The sequence below is a fragment of the Cygnus atratus genome, chromosome 4 (assembly GCF_013377495.2).
Source record: "Cygnus atratus isolate AKBS03 ecotype Queensland, Australia chromosome 4, CAtr_DNAZoo_HiC_assembly, whole genome shotgun sequence".
Classification (NCBI taxonomy): Eukaryota; Metazoa; Chordata; class Aves; order Anseriformes; family Anatidae; genus Cygnus; species Cygnus atratus.
The window spans coordinates 59,683,994-59,699,653 of record NC_066365.1 but is presented as its reverse complement, the minus strand read 5'-3'; the positions used below and the strand labels follow the sequence as shown (position 1 = coordinate 59,699,653).

Here is a 15,660-nt window from a genome sequence, read left to right as displayed (position 1 = left end):
TGTGATGCAGCATGCTGGAGAACACACCATTAGTGTTATGGGTTCTTGAAAGGCTTTTTTGTGTGTTTTCCCTTCTTCTGAATTCTTTAATTAAAAATGTCTTAACAGGTTGTCAGTCTAGTAGTAATTTAAAGTGTTATTGATAAAACACTCCTTAATAAGATGTTAGAAATATACTGACACCTTTCAGATAGCTTTACTTTCCATTCTGAACAGGTCAAAATGTTTTCACTTTTGTATTTCTAAATATATGGAGTAGCTTTTGAAACCCGGTAAAGTAAAACATACAGTTAAATTATGATTTTTTTAATTCATTTTTTTAAACATCATGAGGTTTTATCTGCATAACACCCGTATCTTCAGGAATGAAAAAAAGTCACTGATTTTTAAGAAGTCTGTGATGGCTCAAAGACTTTATAAAGATTGCTTCTTGTTTCTAAGTCTAAAATATAGAACTGTTTTATTCTATTTTAGTAACAGAAAATTAGATGAATGCAAAAAAAATGAAGTGCAATGGAGGCAAATATTGTTACAGGTCTACATAATGCCTAAATGTTCTACAACCTTGCAAGCTAATTAAGCAAGGTATTTTAACATGCATCTGTATGATTTTAAGCCTCACTAGCTTATGTGTTTAAAAAAGATTTAAAGTACTAGGGGGAAAGCTTGATAGCAGGTGTGCCATGTAAAGAGCCATGTCACCATATACCCTCAATTGCACGTGTTCCTTCCTCCCCTTAACCTCATCATATTTTTCCTCCTGACTACTGGAATTCAGTTTTATAAAACTTGAATAGAAACCTAGAAGTTCACCGAAGACATCGCATATTCTTCTCTCCTTTGACTGACAATCAAACAAATTTGAAAGAACTGTGTAACGTCTAAACGTCATCAGACTGAGGTATAAGATTACACAAGGAAGGAGAGAAAGGGCTCTTTTGGCTGAGGGGTTCATGTGCCCCTTCTAAGTGACACCAAACAGAGGCAGAGCAGGGAGACATTGCTTGAACTGCTTGGAGGTTCCGTCTTCTCCTGCAAAGGGAATATTCACCACCAAGTAATGGACAGCAGAAAGGGCAAAACACATGCTTGTTTACAAAATCCTTACTGATATTTGACCTCCTCTTTTCCCAATGCCCAGGTAGGGAAAGAAGTGTGCAGTCCTACAGAAATGGACTGAAAGCAATAGATTTGAAGAAAAACAATGAAGTGGGTTCATAGGTCCTAGCCACAGTTCACTCCTTTACCCAACTCTGGACAATAGCCTGGGAAGACAATTGCACAATATGACATATTCCAAAAAGCAACAGAGGACAAAAACAAAACATACATACAAACAACAACAACAAAAAAACCTCCCACATTCGTTACCATCAACACAAAGATCAAAGAACATAGTATATAAATACTGTATGTTACTAATCCAGTAGCATGAAGACCTCTGTATCTTAATCATACCTGTAAGTTCTGAGAGAAAGTAGTTTCTTTATTATTTTTTTTTCCTCTTTTTCTTCCTTAGGCATCTTAGATGCTGGTAGACAGCATAGCCTGGCTGTGCACCTAAGAGCCAGTGTATGCATGTATTCAATTATAGCATCTTTTCAAAAATAACAATGAACTTCATTATACACTTGTTTCACTTACCAGCAGGTGGATGCTGCCAGCACACAATACTCCAGAGAAGCAGTCTAGATTTATCCTCAATAGACAGCATTACTACATGTGATACTTTTTATAACACTGCATCTTAGAACAAAATCTGGCAACCCCAGATGCCCATAAATCAACATGAGAAAAGGAAATATAGAAAGAATATAAAGAATTAGATATGTAGGGTACCATTCCCTTACTGAACAGTGGAATATACATCAATAGTCAGAATGATAAAGGACATCTGGGGATCATCTGACAGGCATACTGTTAAAACTCAAGACCTATGGAGATCTGAGAAAACACCTATCGTATTGTTACCAGCATTCAATAAAGCAAAACATGATTCTATCGCTGGATTTACTTGATATGCATCTTCTATATTGTTTCAAAGGAGTATTCTTTAAGGATTTTTCCCCTATGTATTTTAGATAAACCTGGTTCGCTTATCTCAAGTGAAAGAATAAAACAGCAGATCCCACAATCAGCTTGCTCAGATACCACCAAAGCCACACACATAAGAAGGCATTTCTGGATTTTTTTCTCTCCTTTCTTTTACCTGCTCAGGACTGGAGCCCCACAGCCCAGCCTGTCATTATTCCTGTGCTCACCTGTGCAGCACACACACAGCACATCTCTCCATGGTGCTCAGGCTCTACGTGCAGGGGCTCATCCTGCCCCATCCCGATGCTTCCAGCCCAGAAGGCTTGGTATAACGCACCTTGGCATGCTCTGAAACAAAACATCTTGAAAAAAAATCAGTCTTTTCTAGGATGTTCTTTGAGACCGTGAGCAGTGATGCTCATGCCAAAGTATTGCAAAAGAACTAGTTCAGTTATTTGGAAACTGTGATCATACCTTGTTAAATTACAGTACTTAACATGTTTACAGGCTCATCTACATACTATAATATTCAAAAGATTCTTTTTCAGTTGCAGCGACACTTGTATCTGACAGATATACACAGCACAACTTTCAGAAGGTCATAATTTTAATTGCATGAGGCAATTATATCACATTCAAAAAAAAACAAACCCTGTATTTTCCCTCCATTCTAACTTACTGCACGTATTTAGGACATTTTCCATTTAGTGCAGTTCTTTTTGTTGTATTATGTTTAGCTCTTATTTGGCAAAATGTTGCCTTTCAATATGTTTTTATTATAACATATGTTGTAATATTGTTAAAAATTCTAAGAAAGTCAAATAACTACATTTAATTTTAAAACTCAGAATTACTTAAATTTTATAAAATTTTCCTCAGGTTGTTCAGTAGTGATTAAACCGAACTGAATTCCTCTGTGCTTGTGAGGTAGGATACACTATAATTTCTTTGTTAAAAAGCGTTACCTTGAATTAAAACTCAAAGCAAAAACTATACAGGCAATACAAGTAAAGAACAGGACATAATGTTATACTGCAACTTTTTAAATTACTTTTTTAAATAATTAAAGACTATGTTTTGGTGCACAAACAACAAAATTAAAAAAATATATATTTCTATACACAGATGGATATTTGTCAATATTGCAGCATCCATGTCTGCAGTGACTCAATGATTTCATCTGAATCATATCGCTTCTGCTCTATTTAATAAAACCATTCAAGGATTTGGAAATCAATTGGTACAGATTACCAGAACCATTTCTGTGAGAACATACAGAAAGTCAAATTTCTTGCAAGAAACAAGTTAGGGATCTGACCTAAGGTGTCCTCAACTAGCACAGCATGAGCATCACTAGCTTCAGTGTTTCCTACTGTAGTCCTTTTACACAGCAGGGAAAAATAGCCGGAATGCAACATATTACTGCAATGCCCAGACAGCAAATGCACATTTGGCAGCACTAGCCGGGTAGTACAAACTAGGGAAGCCCCCCAGATATTGTATCATTAAGAGACTAGAGAGCTAATGAAGGGGTGCTTAGACATGCTGTTCAGTTTACTGTTAGGCATGTAGACAAGTGATTCAGTAACAGGTTTTAGTCGTTTGACTTTATTTCAGGATATACTAGAGCTATAAAGCTTTTAATTACCACTAAGAATTTCCAGCACAGTTGTTTCCTTCCTTTACGTGCAGTCATGTAATCTTGATCTGTGTTTCAGTTCCAGGTTTAGTGTTCTCCTGATTTGCACAAATATTAGGGCCCAAATCCTTATTCACTGCAATTATTCCCACAGGTATCAAAGGATATATAGGTATAGTAAGGAGACGCAAATGAGTTACTGTGCTGACATGCTTTTCTGGTTGTTCTCATTTTGGGCAAGAATAAATGACTTTAAAAGAACAACAACAACAACAGCACACCACACTGTGACAAATCAGAGCCATCATAATGTTTTATGTCTATTGTTTAAAATTCTAATAAATCCTAAATGTTTCTTCTGGATTATAAGCAAAAGCAAACAAATTCAAAAATAAGAAAAAGATTTGTTGCACTAAGACCTCATGACTAAAGTATCATTCATAAAAAAATCTCTGCTGGAAAGACAACTGAAAATTGAAAGAACAAGACAATGTATCAGTAAAATGGCCCTTTTTTCCTATCATTAAAATAGCAAACACTTTCCGACTGACAGGATGAAATAAAGCAACCACCTTGCAGTCTATGTCTTAGGACATTTAGAGCCTTTAATTTTGTCTAACCATTTCTACGCTGTCACCACTTAGTCATTTTGTGGCATACCGATGTAGCATGCTGTAGAGTGCTAGACACTTCACGGTGCTCAGGGAAGCTTCTGGGTTTACATTTTCTTTGATGAAAATATCTGGCCTACAAATAGAAATATTTTCTCCTGTAACAAAATCCAAACATCAAAGCGTGAAGCATTGCTCTTAACAGGTCAAGACATTTATAGTTAAAAATTCCCTATCATCATGCCCTGCACCTGTAGTTCATTTCTCCAGCGGACACACAAGCATCTACGACTTTCATTCCACTGTCTGTGTCACTGCAGCATAAATTTCTTTAGAGGTACAGTTTATAGTTGTGATTCCCTGTTGTATGTTTTTAAGTTGTTTTATAGGTGAAAAAGACTACAAAAGAAAAGTAACGCTATATTTATTTCAGACCTCTGACAGAAAGCTAGCTCCTTTTAATACCATATTAAGTCTCTGCTAGTCTGCCAGAAATAAAACACAGTATGTGTTCAGATATACAGCTTTTATTCTGTGTTTGGGTTTATTCTTAGAGGTGAATGGGTTCGATATATTTTTCAACCCAACCACATATTTTAAACTGCTGCCAATTTATAGTTTTCTACGGACTTTTCAGATTCATAGCAGCAAGGCTGGAGCCTAACCTCCTCTGCTGCTGCATGCATGAAGGCGGTAACGCTGAACTCATCTCCCCAGGAGAGAGTGAGAATGGGGAGTCCTCATCTACATGAGCCCATGACACAAGTCTCCTGCAATACAATTACAAAGTAATAATTAAGAACATCACAAAATAATTTGACTCCCTGCTTTCCATAGTTCTACAGACAAATATATATATATATATATATATATATATATATATATATATATATATATATTAAGTATGTTTTCACTTCTCTTCCACATTGTACCTGGTGTAACCAGTGAGAAACCTGGGCCAAATGCTGCCTAGCCAGCCAAGCAATAGCAAGCAAAGATTAGGGAAAACAGGATTCTGAAGAGACAACAACTATCAAAATTTTAACACCTATTTCAGCCTTTTGTCCCTTCACTTTTGACACAACCACACTATAGATCAAGCCAAACATTATAGAGATATAACGTCCAAACAAGCCCATTAACCTCACCATTACTACTCCAGCTGTGCTGCCATGACACACTCACAAGAAAGAAGGTCTTTATATCTGTGACCCTTACTCCCCAGAATAGGCCCAAACCTATTAATTAAAGGATTCTGTTATTTATTAGCACACACCACTTGATTCAGACTGTATTGACTACAACTACTGGGGGGAAAAAAAAAAAAAAAGATTTGGCTCCTGGCCCAGTGCACAACCTCGTGCCAATATTTTCTGTCTCATCTCAAATAGGAGTAATGGCCTCTGCTAATAGCAGACAATAAATGACCAGCATTCATTTGGCAAGCAAGGTTTCCCATACAGTCTATTTCAGTGCTCTGTATACTTGCAAGAGAGGACAAGCAGAATTTGGGGGAGAAGGATAGTAGGGCAGGCTGGCAAGAATGCAGATATCCATGAAACAGCAAAGCAATCAGGCGTTGTGGTATTTTTAGATACTTTCTTTTTCAAGTGCCAAAGATTCTGAATAAATCACAATGGCAAACAGGATGGCTGAGATGGGATAGATTACAGCTGAACAGTGCGCAGATCAAATATTCAGCTCCAACCCAAAGCATGAGTCCTAAGTGCATATCTGATACACTGTAAAAGCTTTCCATGACACAAGCCATCTACTTCTCTTATGGCTACATTAACTGCTAGACCCTGCATCTGCCTCTATATATTTCATAAAGTCTAAAAACACCTGGAATCAGTTCTCTAAACTCTATACACCTGAAACTTGTCCAGACATTTGCTTATTTGTATCAACTCTCCTGTCGTGGTTAGTAACTTTGAAACACAGAATAATGAAAAGTGTATTTTCTGCAAAGCCTATGAAATTGATACTGGTGGGAGGCCAAAGCATTTTCGGCATTCATATCAAATATGGCTCTCAATACAAGAATTTTGTATATAATCACTGCTTCATGTGCTCACTGAATGCAGGAACTGGAGATAGAGGCAAAGACCAAATTTTATACAGAGGCTTACACTGCATTTAGGTCTCTCAAAACTTCAGTTATTTCCTCCATCCTGCAGGAGCAGAATATGTTTTTATACTTCATATACATGTTTTTATACTTTATTTGTAAAGATACCTCCTGTATTAGATCAGGAGTCCATTTAATTTATTCCTTCCCTTGCATATTTGCCAATTTCACAGAACCACATTTGGAAGCAGCATTTCTGACTGTGGCTCCTACAAAGAGAACATATCTGTGTTACAGAGGGCTCAGGCACAGACAAGATCCACTGGATACAAGTGCACAAGATAAAACAGCCAGAAGATCTATCGTATCTATGATGACACGAAGAGTGTTAAGGGACAACAGATCATTAGTGGCCAAAGTGACACTGACTCCTGACTGACAGCACGCCATATGGATGGAGCTCCTAGACAACCCAAAGCTCTGATATATTTATTGGTGGAAGTTGCCTGGAAAGTCACCACCTGCTTTTCATCGTGTCAGGTGAATCCCAACTTGGCTATGAAGGGCTTGGTCCAGTATATACCTCATTATTCCCATATCACTCAGTAGGGTACGCTTTTCTTTAATATCAGTTGTACCTTTAGTAGTATAAAAAACTGCTTTTTATTCCCTCCCACCCTTTTTCTTGTCATTGTCTTCCAGTGCATTTTTTCCTTACTTTCGTCATTTTTCTTGCCATCGCTTTTCCTAAATTGTTATATTAAACTTTTCCCTTGTGTAGTTTCTTGTCCTTCTGTCACTGCTTCCTTTGTCTTCTAAGAACGCCTCAAGCAACAAGAGCAAACCATTCATTAAAATCAAAAGTGAACACTATCGCACAAGGATCTCTCAGAGGTATGGCAGAGAATACCAAACTAAGAAAACTTCAAGTTGGTTAAACACCTTTCAATAGTACTAGTTCTGTCTTCTGCACATACTGTAGAAATGACAGCCTCTTTTCAGACATACAGAATTTGACATTGCCCTGTCTAGCCACAGAGAAAGCTTCAAAACTTGTCATAAATTTACTTCACAGCTTTCGTCAAGATTTGTATTGTTTGAATGAGGAAGGGCACACTGGTCAGCACAATTCCCATTTTGAATTTATGATACTGCAAAGTAAAGCAAGCAGTGCATACAAAGTGCCTCATTCATATTAGTCCACCCCCCACTTTAAATTTGTCCTAGACATTCAACCCACAGTACACCTTTTGGTTAAACTTACTCATGCAGGTAGCCGCGTGAACTTGTTCTAATAATCTCCCTCTGCTCTTCTGGTTTTGCCAAGACCATTGCCTTTACCCAGTAGCAGACGAGTTTTGGCTATCCTAGTACAAACACAACTTCCCCGCAGATAAGACATTGATAAAGACTGTTTCATGTGGCAGAGGGATGAAACAGTTCATCTTTACAATGGCTGAGTATTTCAGAGAGGAAGCATTTTGCTACTCAACAACTCCCAGTGGTGCTGCAGCCGACGCTAGCTTGAATGTAAAAGATGTCCTCCAAGTTGCAATACAGTAAATGTAAGGGGAAGAGTGGCCAAAGGGCATCATTACTCATTTAAAGGTACAAAGTGGTTCCTTTGTTGCTAATAATTTTCATAACTTAAGCTGCTTGTGTATTGCTTGGGCTTTATTTCAAAAAATGAAATGGAAGAACAATTGCACTTCTTTCTGTTGGTTTCATTTACTGAGCTTCATGCACTACCTTTAAACCCCTACAATAATTCTACTGCAGACATCACCATTTAAAAAATAAGTAACATTTTAAATATTGTTTGTATCTGAAGAGAAATAGTGATAATAAATCTACTGAATGCTTCCTTATTAAATAACCAACAAATGCATTCCAAAATGCTGATGGCCCTGGGAGACAACTAGAGAAGAGAAAGGTGGAAAGAGAAGTTCAGATCAAAAAGGAACAAAATTTTGAGACTATGAACATGTGTGCACTCCGTCATGTAAGGGGGAAGCCCAGAGCAGTGAAGCTAGACACTGACTTTAACAAAAATCAAGCTAGTGATGGGATATAAGTTGAGTGGTGATCTCAGGTATGTCACTCTAAGAAAAGGGGCTATCTCCTTTTAGCTCTGTCATTTTTATTATGCCAGAAGTGGAAAAAATAAAGATAACATTTCTGAGAGATGCTTTTCCTACATCAAATCATGTTTCAGTTAGATTTTGTTTTCTTACTTTAAAACAGTGCAAAAGTGTATCTTAGCTCTGACCATTACAAGCTTAATATGAATTAAATCCTTCCTTCATTTCTAAAATTGACAAGACATACATATCAAGAGAACCAAAATGAAACACATGCATAATATACAGCTCAACAGAAAATATTTTCTGTAAAAACATCACCTTGATATATCACATTATTTGTATGGCACGGATTCAGATAATATTTCCCTAGTTTACATATAGACGCTTTCCCATTACTGCTAACCATACCTGTAAGATGAAACATTAAGTTGCAAACTTTCTTTATTCTTCAACACCTACAGTAACAGCCCATAAACCAAATTATGCCTCAATAACAGCTGTCCAAATCCACTGCATCTGAATTATGACCCAAGCTGTGTTTTCCCTTAACAGTCCTGCTGGGTGATTGTACAGGTGTAGCTAAGAGCCTGCCTGGTGTTTGCCAGTGATGGTGTATGTGTTAAGGGAAAACAGACTGACTTTCTGATATTTAACAGAAAAGACCTGTAAGGCTGACAGTGGTATGTGGAGGGGCACATCTGAATTATAACTTTGGGGCTGAGATCTGAAAAGCAGTGAGAAGTATCACATCATCACTTTGGTGGCTGAGCCCCTTGCTGGGTAACCACAATGTATATTTTTCTGAAGCTTTAAAGAAATGCAAAGCCAGTCTAACAATTGAGCTGATAACCTAAAACGAACTGCATACACAATTGAAAAAGTTTCCTATCCCCAAGGGAAGTGATCTAGTATCCTGTGTGAAGGGCTCCAAGCCCTCTCAAATGAGGAAAGCTTGGAGACTAAGGAGAGAGAAAACCGAGTGCAATCCAACAGAGGGCACGTGGCTGTGAGCCTCCTCTGGCAAGCAAAACGACTACTTTGAAACATCAGAAAACAGTGAAGAGTGGGACTCCACTGCACCTTTCAAACAACTTCATGACAAGACTGTTACTCTACACTGGCATTGCACAGTTTATGAGAAATCTAGCAACACAGAAGTAAATATGAAACAGCTTTCCATCCTTTCTTTTTACAGAGCAACTTTCCCCTATTTTTGACTGGCTATTTTGCAAAGTTTTTCAGCTAACTCTCCAACCTTCCTCTGCTTAACCACCTTACCTTCAACAGCACACCTTCCTCAGCAACAGCATGTTACACGCATCGCACCCACGCAGCTTCATTTCTAAATAAACCTGTTTCCTACACATGCTGGAAGAAAACTCCAGCACCCTGGCAGTGATGGACCACAAAGCACGCTGTTCTCCTCCCTAAGGCACAAGTTATTTTGTAGCCTCCCTCAGGTGAGTGTATACTGCAAATTGCAGTACAGAGAAGAGAGAGGCAGCAGGTATCCTTTGGCTTAGAACGAGCTGGTCTCCATCAGGTAGTTACGCAAGGAAGGTACAAAGGAGACCAAAGCAGGGAGGCGTGAGTGGGACTGACCAAAATTACCTCCTGGGAGTTAGCACCAGAGAGGACGAGAGGTTCGTACCCAGCCCCAGATCATTTCAGCGAAGGCAAAAGTACCAGTTGGGTCACAGCAGGCACCTTACGGCGGGCTTTGCGAAGCGCTGATGGTTTCCCAGCCCCAGATCCCAAGCACTAAGCGTTTGCTTACCGTCCCCATAAGGCACACGCAAATTTTTGCAAGACACCACAGATGCATTTCCCCCATGCAAGCAGGCAGCTCCCCCCTCCCAGCCCCACGCCAAGTTGCGAGACTTGCTGCTGAAAACGTGGAGGGGGGGGGAGATACCCCGAAATAACTACGAGGGAAAAAAATAAAGGGGGGAGAAAAATAGAACAAAATCCCCGCGCCCCCACGCTGCTCCCGTCCTACCGCCTGTGGAGCTGGCCTCCTCCAGCTGCGCCGAGATGCTTTCCACCCTCCTCACGTTCATGCTGGGAGTCGCGGCGGGGCCGCGGGAGCCGGAGCGGGGCGGAGCGGGGCCAGGGGGCGGCGGAGCGGAGCCGGAGCGGGATCGGGATCAGGATCAGGATCGGGAGCGGGGCCCCGCCTCGGCGGCGGCGCCTCCCCCGCCACCCGTGGCGGCGCGGCGCGGGGCGGGCCGCGGCGCGGAGCTGTGGGACGACGCCGTGGGGGACCTGTCCCGGTGCGGTCCCCGCCGGGCAGGGGAGCCCGAGAGTGGCTCCCTGCCCTGCCGGGGCTCCGCGGGGTGGGAGGCGGCGCCCGCAGCCCGAGCAGGGCGGGCCTGGCAGCGGGGAAAGCCCCGAGGGAGAGCCCGCGAGGGCCGGGCCGGGCCGTGCCCGCTGCCCTGCGGCTTCACACAGGTGGTTCTTGGAGCACCTGTCCCGCCCCGCCTCGGTGCCCGGGCGCTGGCGGCACCGAGCCCTCAAATAATGGAGCTCCTCTGACTTGTGCTCCACGAGCACCTACCTCTGAGGGGTTAGCAGGGGCTGGGTGGGCTCACAGCGCTGCTGCTGCCCACGGGTGCTTGTTGGAAGAGCTCCTGGGGGGCCACCAGCTCAGATCTGAAAGAGCAAGCCTGTGTCGTGTCAAACCCTTTCCTTGTTTACTAAATGCTGTATTTGGCCAAATTACGATCGGTTGTGCCATAGGATATGAAACGTAGGAGGCAGCGTATGGAGCATAGAAATAACACCTGATGGAAATGGCTTGTTTGGCACTTTGAACAGCTCTGGGAGAAATTCAGGCAATTCCACTGAAACTAAGGAGGTCCTGCCCAGTGATACCTGGAAAGATTTGGCCATTGCGCTTAAAGAAAAACGGAAATGGCATTTAATAGACCTTCATAGCACCTCTAATTTATAACGGCCTTCCATGATAATATCATTAGAAAATGCTTCAACTATGGCAGCTCTTCCAGTTCATTTCTATATGGTTAACATTATAATCTTCTTTACTATGTCTTTTATTCTTACACAAATAATGCCTTGTTTTGGAAATCCCAGCTATTCTTTTGTTCGGTGTGTACATTCCCCAACCATCATAATAATTGCACGGCAAATAAAGTTTACAGACGTGCTAAAGACCTAAAACCTTAAATATTATTTTGGTGTCTGATTTCATATCATTTCTTGAACCCGGTACTAATCAGATTCTTATCAGCTGAAGGGTAAAGGTGTATTTGCTACGCCATACTGCCAAGAAATGATTTATGAAAAGACTCCTGCCTTCTTCTATTCCATGGGACAAACTTATGCCTGTTTTCACTCCAAAATGGTGGAATGACTGGGCAGAGAGAGAGCTATATATAACATTAGCCAAGAACAACTCAATGTTGAGTAGCTTCTGCCAAGTGATCTTTTCTGATAAAAATACATGCATTGCTGCAGGTTTAGGAAAGACTGTGAGGAGTCAGGATTCAGAGTACTGTATTTGCTAAACACCATCAAAAGATTTTCATTCTGTAAGGAGAATCCTCAGGTAGCCAAAATATGGCTCTCCTTCATGAGAGAAATTCAAAGGAGTGAGAAGAGAGACCAGGATTTGGTTTCATTATCAAGATTTGAGCTGGCTTACTATTGAGAAGGTAACCTACCGATAATTCATCACAACTTTGCAAGAGCCCTTGGTGTCATACGTACATAGTTTTCAGAGTGAAGCAATTCTGATTTATGGCTGTCACCTCCTTTTGCTCACTTTGCCGTACCCCAACATTGTATCAAAACTCTGTGAGTTATGAAAACAATCTAAATATACAGTAGCAGCTGGTCATAACAGAGTGAGCTAGGGAAAGAATGGTAGTAATACATCAAAAACACCTTTGCAGTTGCCAGGTAAGATAGATATTTGTCTTGTGTCTTAGAAAGAATTACAGGTATGCAGCAAAGCACGCAATGTGAGCGCTACAGTGTCTACCAAGTTTGTACAGAGAAGGCAGTGTGTGTAACCTTTATGATCAATTGTGTCTGAGGCAAAGAAAAAAGAAAGTGACCCAAATAAACTCGTCTCCATCAATCTACATGCTTCTCCCAAGTTCATCTCCTTTATTTTTCTACTTGCTCTCTGTTTCCACCCACCTGCTCTTCATCTTCTGTTCTTCTTGATAAGCCTTGCTTAAAATAATTTGATCAAATTCCTTTGCCTATTTTTTCCTTTTTGTTCTCTCAGGATATAAAGATTTTTGTTGGAAAAAGCCATACATTTTCCCAAGCTTCCTTTTGAACTTTTCCAGTTCTTGGCTGTTTAATTTTCTTTCACCTTCTAAATACCAGTTTTCTTGTTTCACCACTACTGCCATTGAAATCCAAACATCAGCATACTTACCACTTACTTACAAATTAGGGGTACAGTACTAAAAATGAAAGCCTAGTTAAAAATAACAGGGCAAAACCTCAGTTAATATAAATGGATATAATTTTCTGACTCCATAAGCTATAACAATAATAGAACCATGCAGATTTTCAACCACTGAGCATCTGGTTTAATTTTAACTAAATCTGGATTATGACAAAGGTTGGCAATAATTCCTGAATATAAAGATTAAATATGTGTAATTTTGATGCTATATGTAAAAGAAAATATACCTCAATGTGTTTGTTTTTGTTTTTTCCAAATTTGCTTTAAAGGGAAAATTCTTTGTCATTTACCAAACCTGATTCAGTTTTCTCCAATTAGCATGTCAAGACCACGTATCTGCTCTATATAACATTCAGTAAAAATTGACATCAACTGTGATTTCATCCTTTCTATATAATTACATTTCAACGTATAATTACATTTCTATGAATATAGAGTTTCATTCTAGTTCTAGTTTCTGTTTTTCAAAATGTGTAATTTCTTCCTTTCTTCCTGATTTATTTCAAATACTTATTTCAGAGATAAATGCTAGTAACACTTTGCTCATATATTTAAGGGTACACGTATATATTAAGCTTTCTTCCAGTCACCTATGATAAAATTTTAATTTCTTCTTTTTGAAATCGTTGATGCAGTTTCCACTTGATTTCTTTAATTAGAAGCTGAATCAGCATATTTTTGTTAGCCTCAAATGTAAACTAATTGGAAAGACTTAACAAGACTATGATTCCTATGTCCAAATCAAGCTCAGATTTCCACAGCTGTTTAAAATATATAATACGTAGAATTAATTATTAAATCATGAAGCTAGACTAGTCAAGGAGTCATTTTCATCCAAAAGAGAAAATTAATCAAATCATCTTAGATGAATCACAATTATTCATCATGATTTCCGGTGGTAATACGTTCCTCTTAGACAGGACCTGATTTTTTCCTACTTATTTGTGTAGATGAGAAAAGGCTTAGGCTCAGAAAGCATATAGGAATATCCAAAGATTCAGTCCTTTCAGCCTCTTCTACTTCCCCACTGGTCTTGGGACATCTGCAAAGGGCTAACACAGTTAGTTCAGCAACCCAAATTGTATTGGCACTAAGGATATGAATAATTTATAATTAAGCAGTTGAATAGAACCAATATAACCCCAAATGATTCAGTGCATCCACGTGCTGATGGCCTCCTGAGAAGCCATTTATTTCTGTAGTGCTTCCTCTGCTGGAGAATGGCCCTCCAGGTGGGGCCCTTTCTTGACTCCCAGAAGTTGTAAATTTGTCATTCAGCTTATAGTGCACGTCACTTATGATGTTTTTCAAAAAGATTAAAAATACAAAAATAAATAAATAAATAAAAACAACTAATCAGTTTGCCACTTACTTCTAGGATAAATCCTCTTCCTCCTCCAAAAAGTAATAAAATTCCATTTTGCTAGTTTTTATTCAGGCATGAGAAAGAAAGACTGCTCTTTATGCTACAATAGATTTCTAAGAGTATTTTTGCTATGAGAAGTGTATTGTATTTATCTTTAACTTATACTGCATAAGGATGCATTCTAGAAAGGAAAAAAAAAAAAAAAAACCTTATGTGTCCTCTAAATCAGAAAACACTAACTATAATTTGGCCATACTCAAATATTACAAGTGTCTATGATATAAATACTCTATTTAAGTGAGATGTTGCCTACACCTTTGAGAGTCATCTGGCACCCTGACTTAGGGTGTGTGTTGCTGGCATGGTTTTGGTAGTGGGGGGTTTGCAGGGCTGGTCTCAGGGAAAGTTCAGGGGCGGCCAGTGTCCTCTATACCGCTCAAGGGACTGAGGCTCATGGAGGACACACACTAGAGCAAGTACCCCCCTGAAGTACTGCAGCCCAAGGAGAAAGTCCATGCCAGAGTAGAGGAAATCCATAACAATGAAGAAACTATAGAAAAAAACGTGAGAAACAAGGAGCAGCAGAGAGAAACCACTATGCACAGACCCCAGCCTCCTGCCCTGCGCATCATCCGTTCAGTGGAATGTAACCTGCAGTAAAATCAAGGGGAAAGAAGTGTCTGGGGTGAATTTGACTCTAGAAAAGGGAGATGAAATGTGTTTTCCTCTACTATTTAAACATTTGTCTTTTTTTTTTGTTTGTTTCTGAATACCCAAATCAAGTAATTAAATATATTTGTTGATTGTCAATAAATTAAGGTATCTCCCCAAGTCTGTTTTGCCCATAACAGTAACTGCTGAATGATTTTCCTGTCTTTACTTCAACCCACAAGTTTTCACCCTCTTGTTCTTGCCATTTTCTCCCCTGCGGAAGTAGGGAAGAGGGGTGAGCAAGCAGGTGTGTGGGGGCTTGGCTGCCAGCTGGGGCCAACACAGCAAAGGGGGGATATAGGAGAGTCCAAAGTGCAAAATGAGATTGTAGGAGTAGGAAAGGTATCACTACTACTAAGTTACTTGTCCCTGAAACAGGGAAGCATCTATATTTAAGATTTCCTGTTAGCATCCACTGTTTCAGGAAGCATTGGTGCTTTCAGAAAGAGTAATCTTGCATATTTTGATTTTTGTGCTTATTAAACCTCAACCATGACACTTCAGAAGAAGTGCAGTGTGTATCCCTACCCTTTCACAGGAAACATTGAGAAACAATGAAGTCCTGTCCTGGAACTTGACAAAAATTGGCCGTTATTATTATTCTACCTTGTTATTGAAAAGGTGAGAAGAAAGGGTGAGAACCTACTTTCCTTGAAACTCAATTTATTTTTTTGTATTAGCATTTTGTAATAAGTTCTCT

General features: G+C 39.7%; 1 protein-coding gene across 1 annotated transcript in view; it reads right to left on the bottom strand.

The window, feature by feature from the left end:
• The window catches only part of KCNIP4 (potassium voltage-gated channel interacting protein 4), a 437,812-nt gene extending 427,233 nt beyond the window's left edge, over positions 1-10,579 (bottom strand). The window contains exon 1 of the mRNA XM_050710490.1: positions 10,439-10,579. Within this exon, the coding sequence (XP_050566447.1) occupies positions 10,439-10,499 (61 nt within the window). The 5' untranslated portion in view covers positions 10,500-10,579. The remainder of the gene's footprint in view (positions 1-10,438) is intronic.
• Between the last annotated feature and the right edge of the window lie 5,081 nt (positions 10,580-15,660).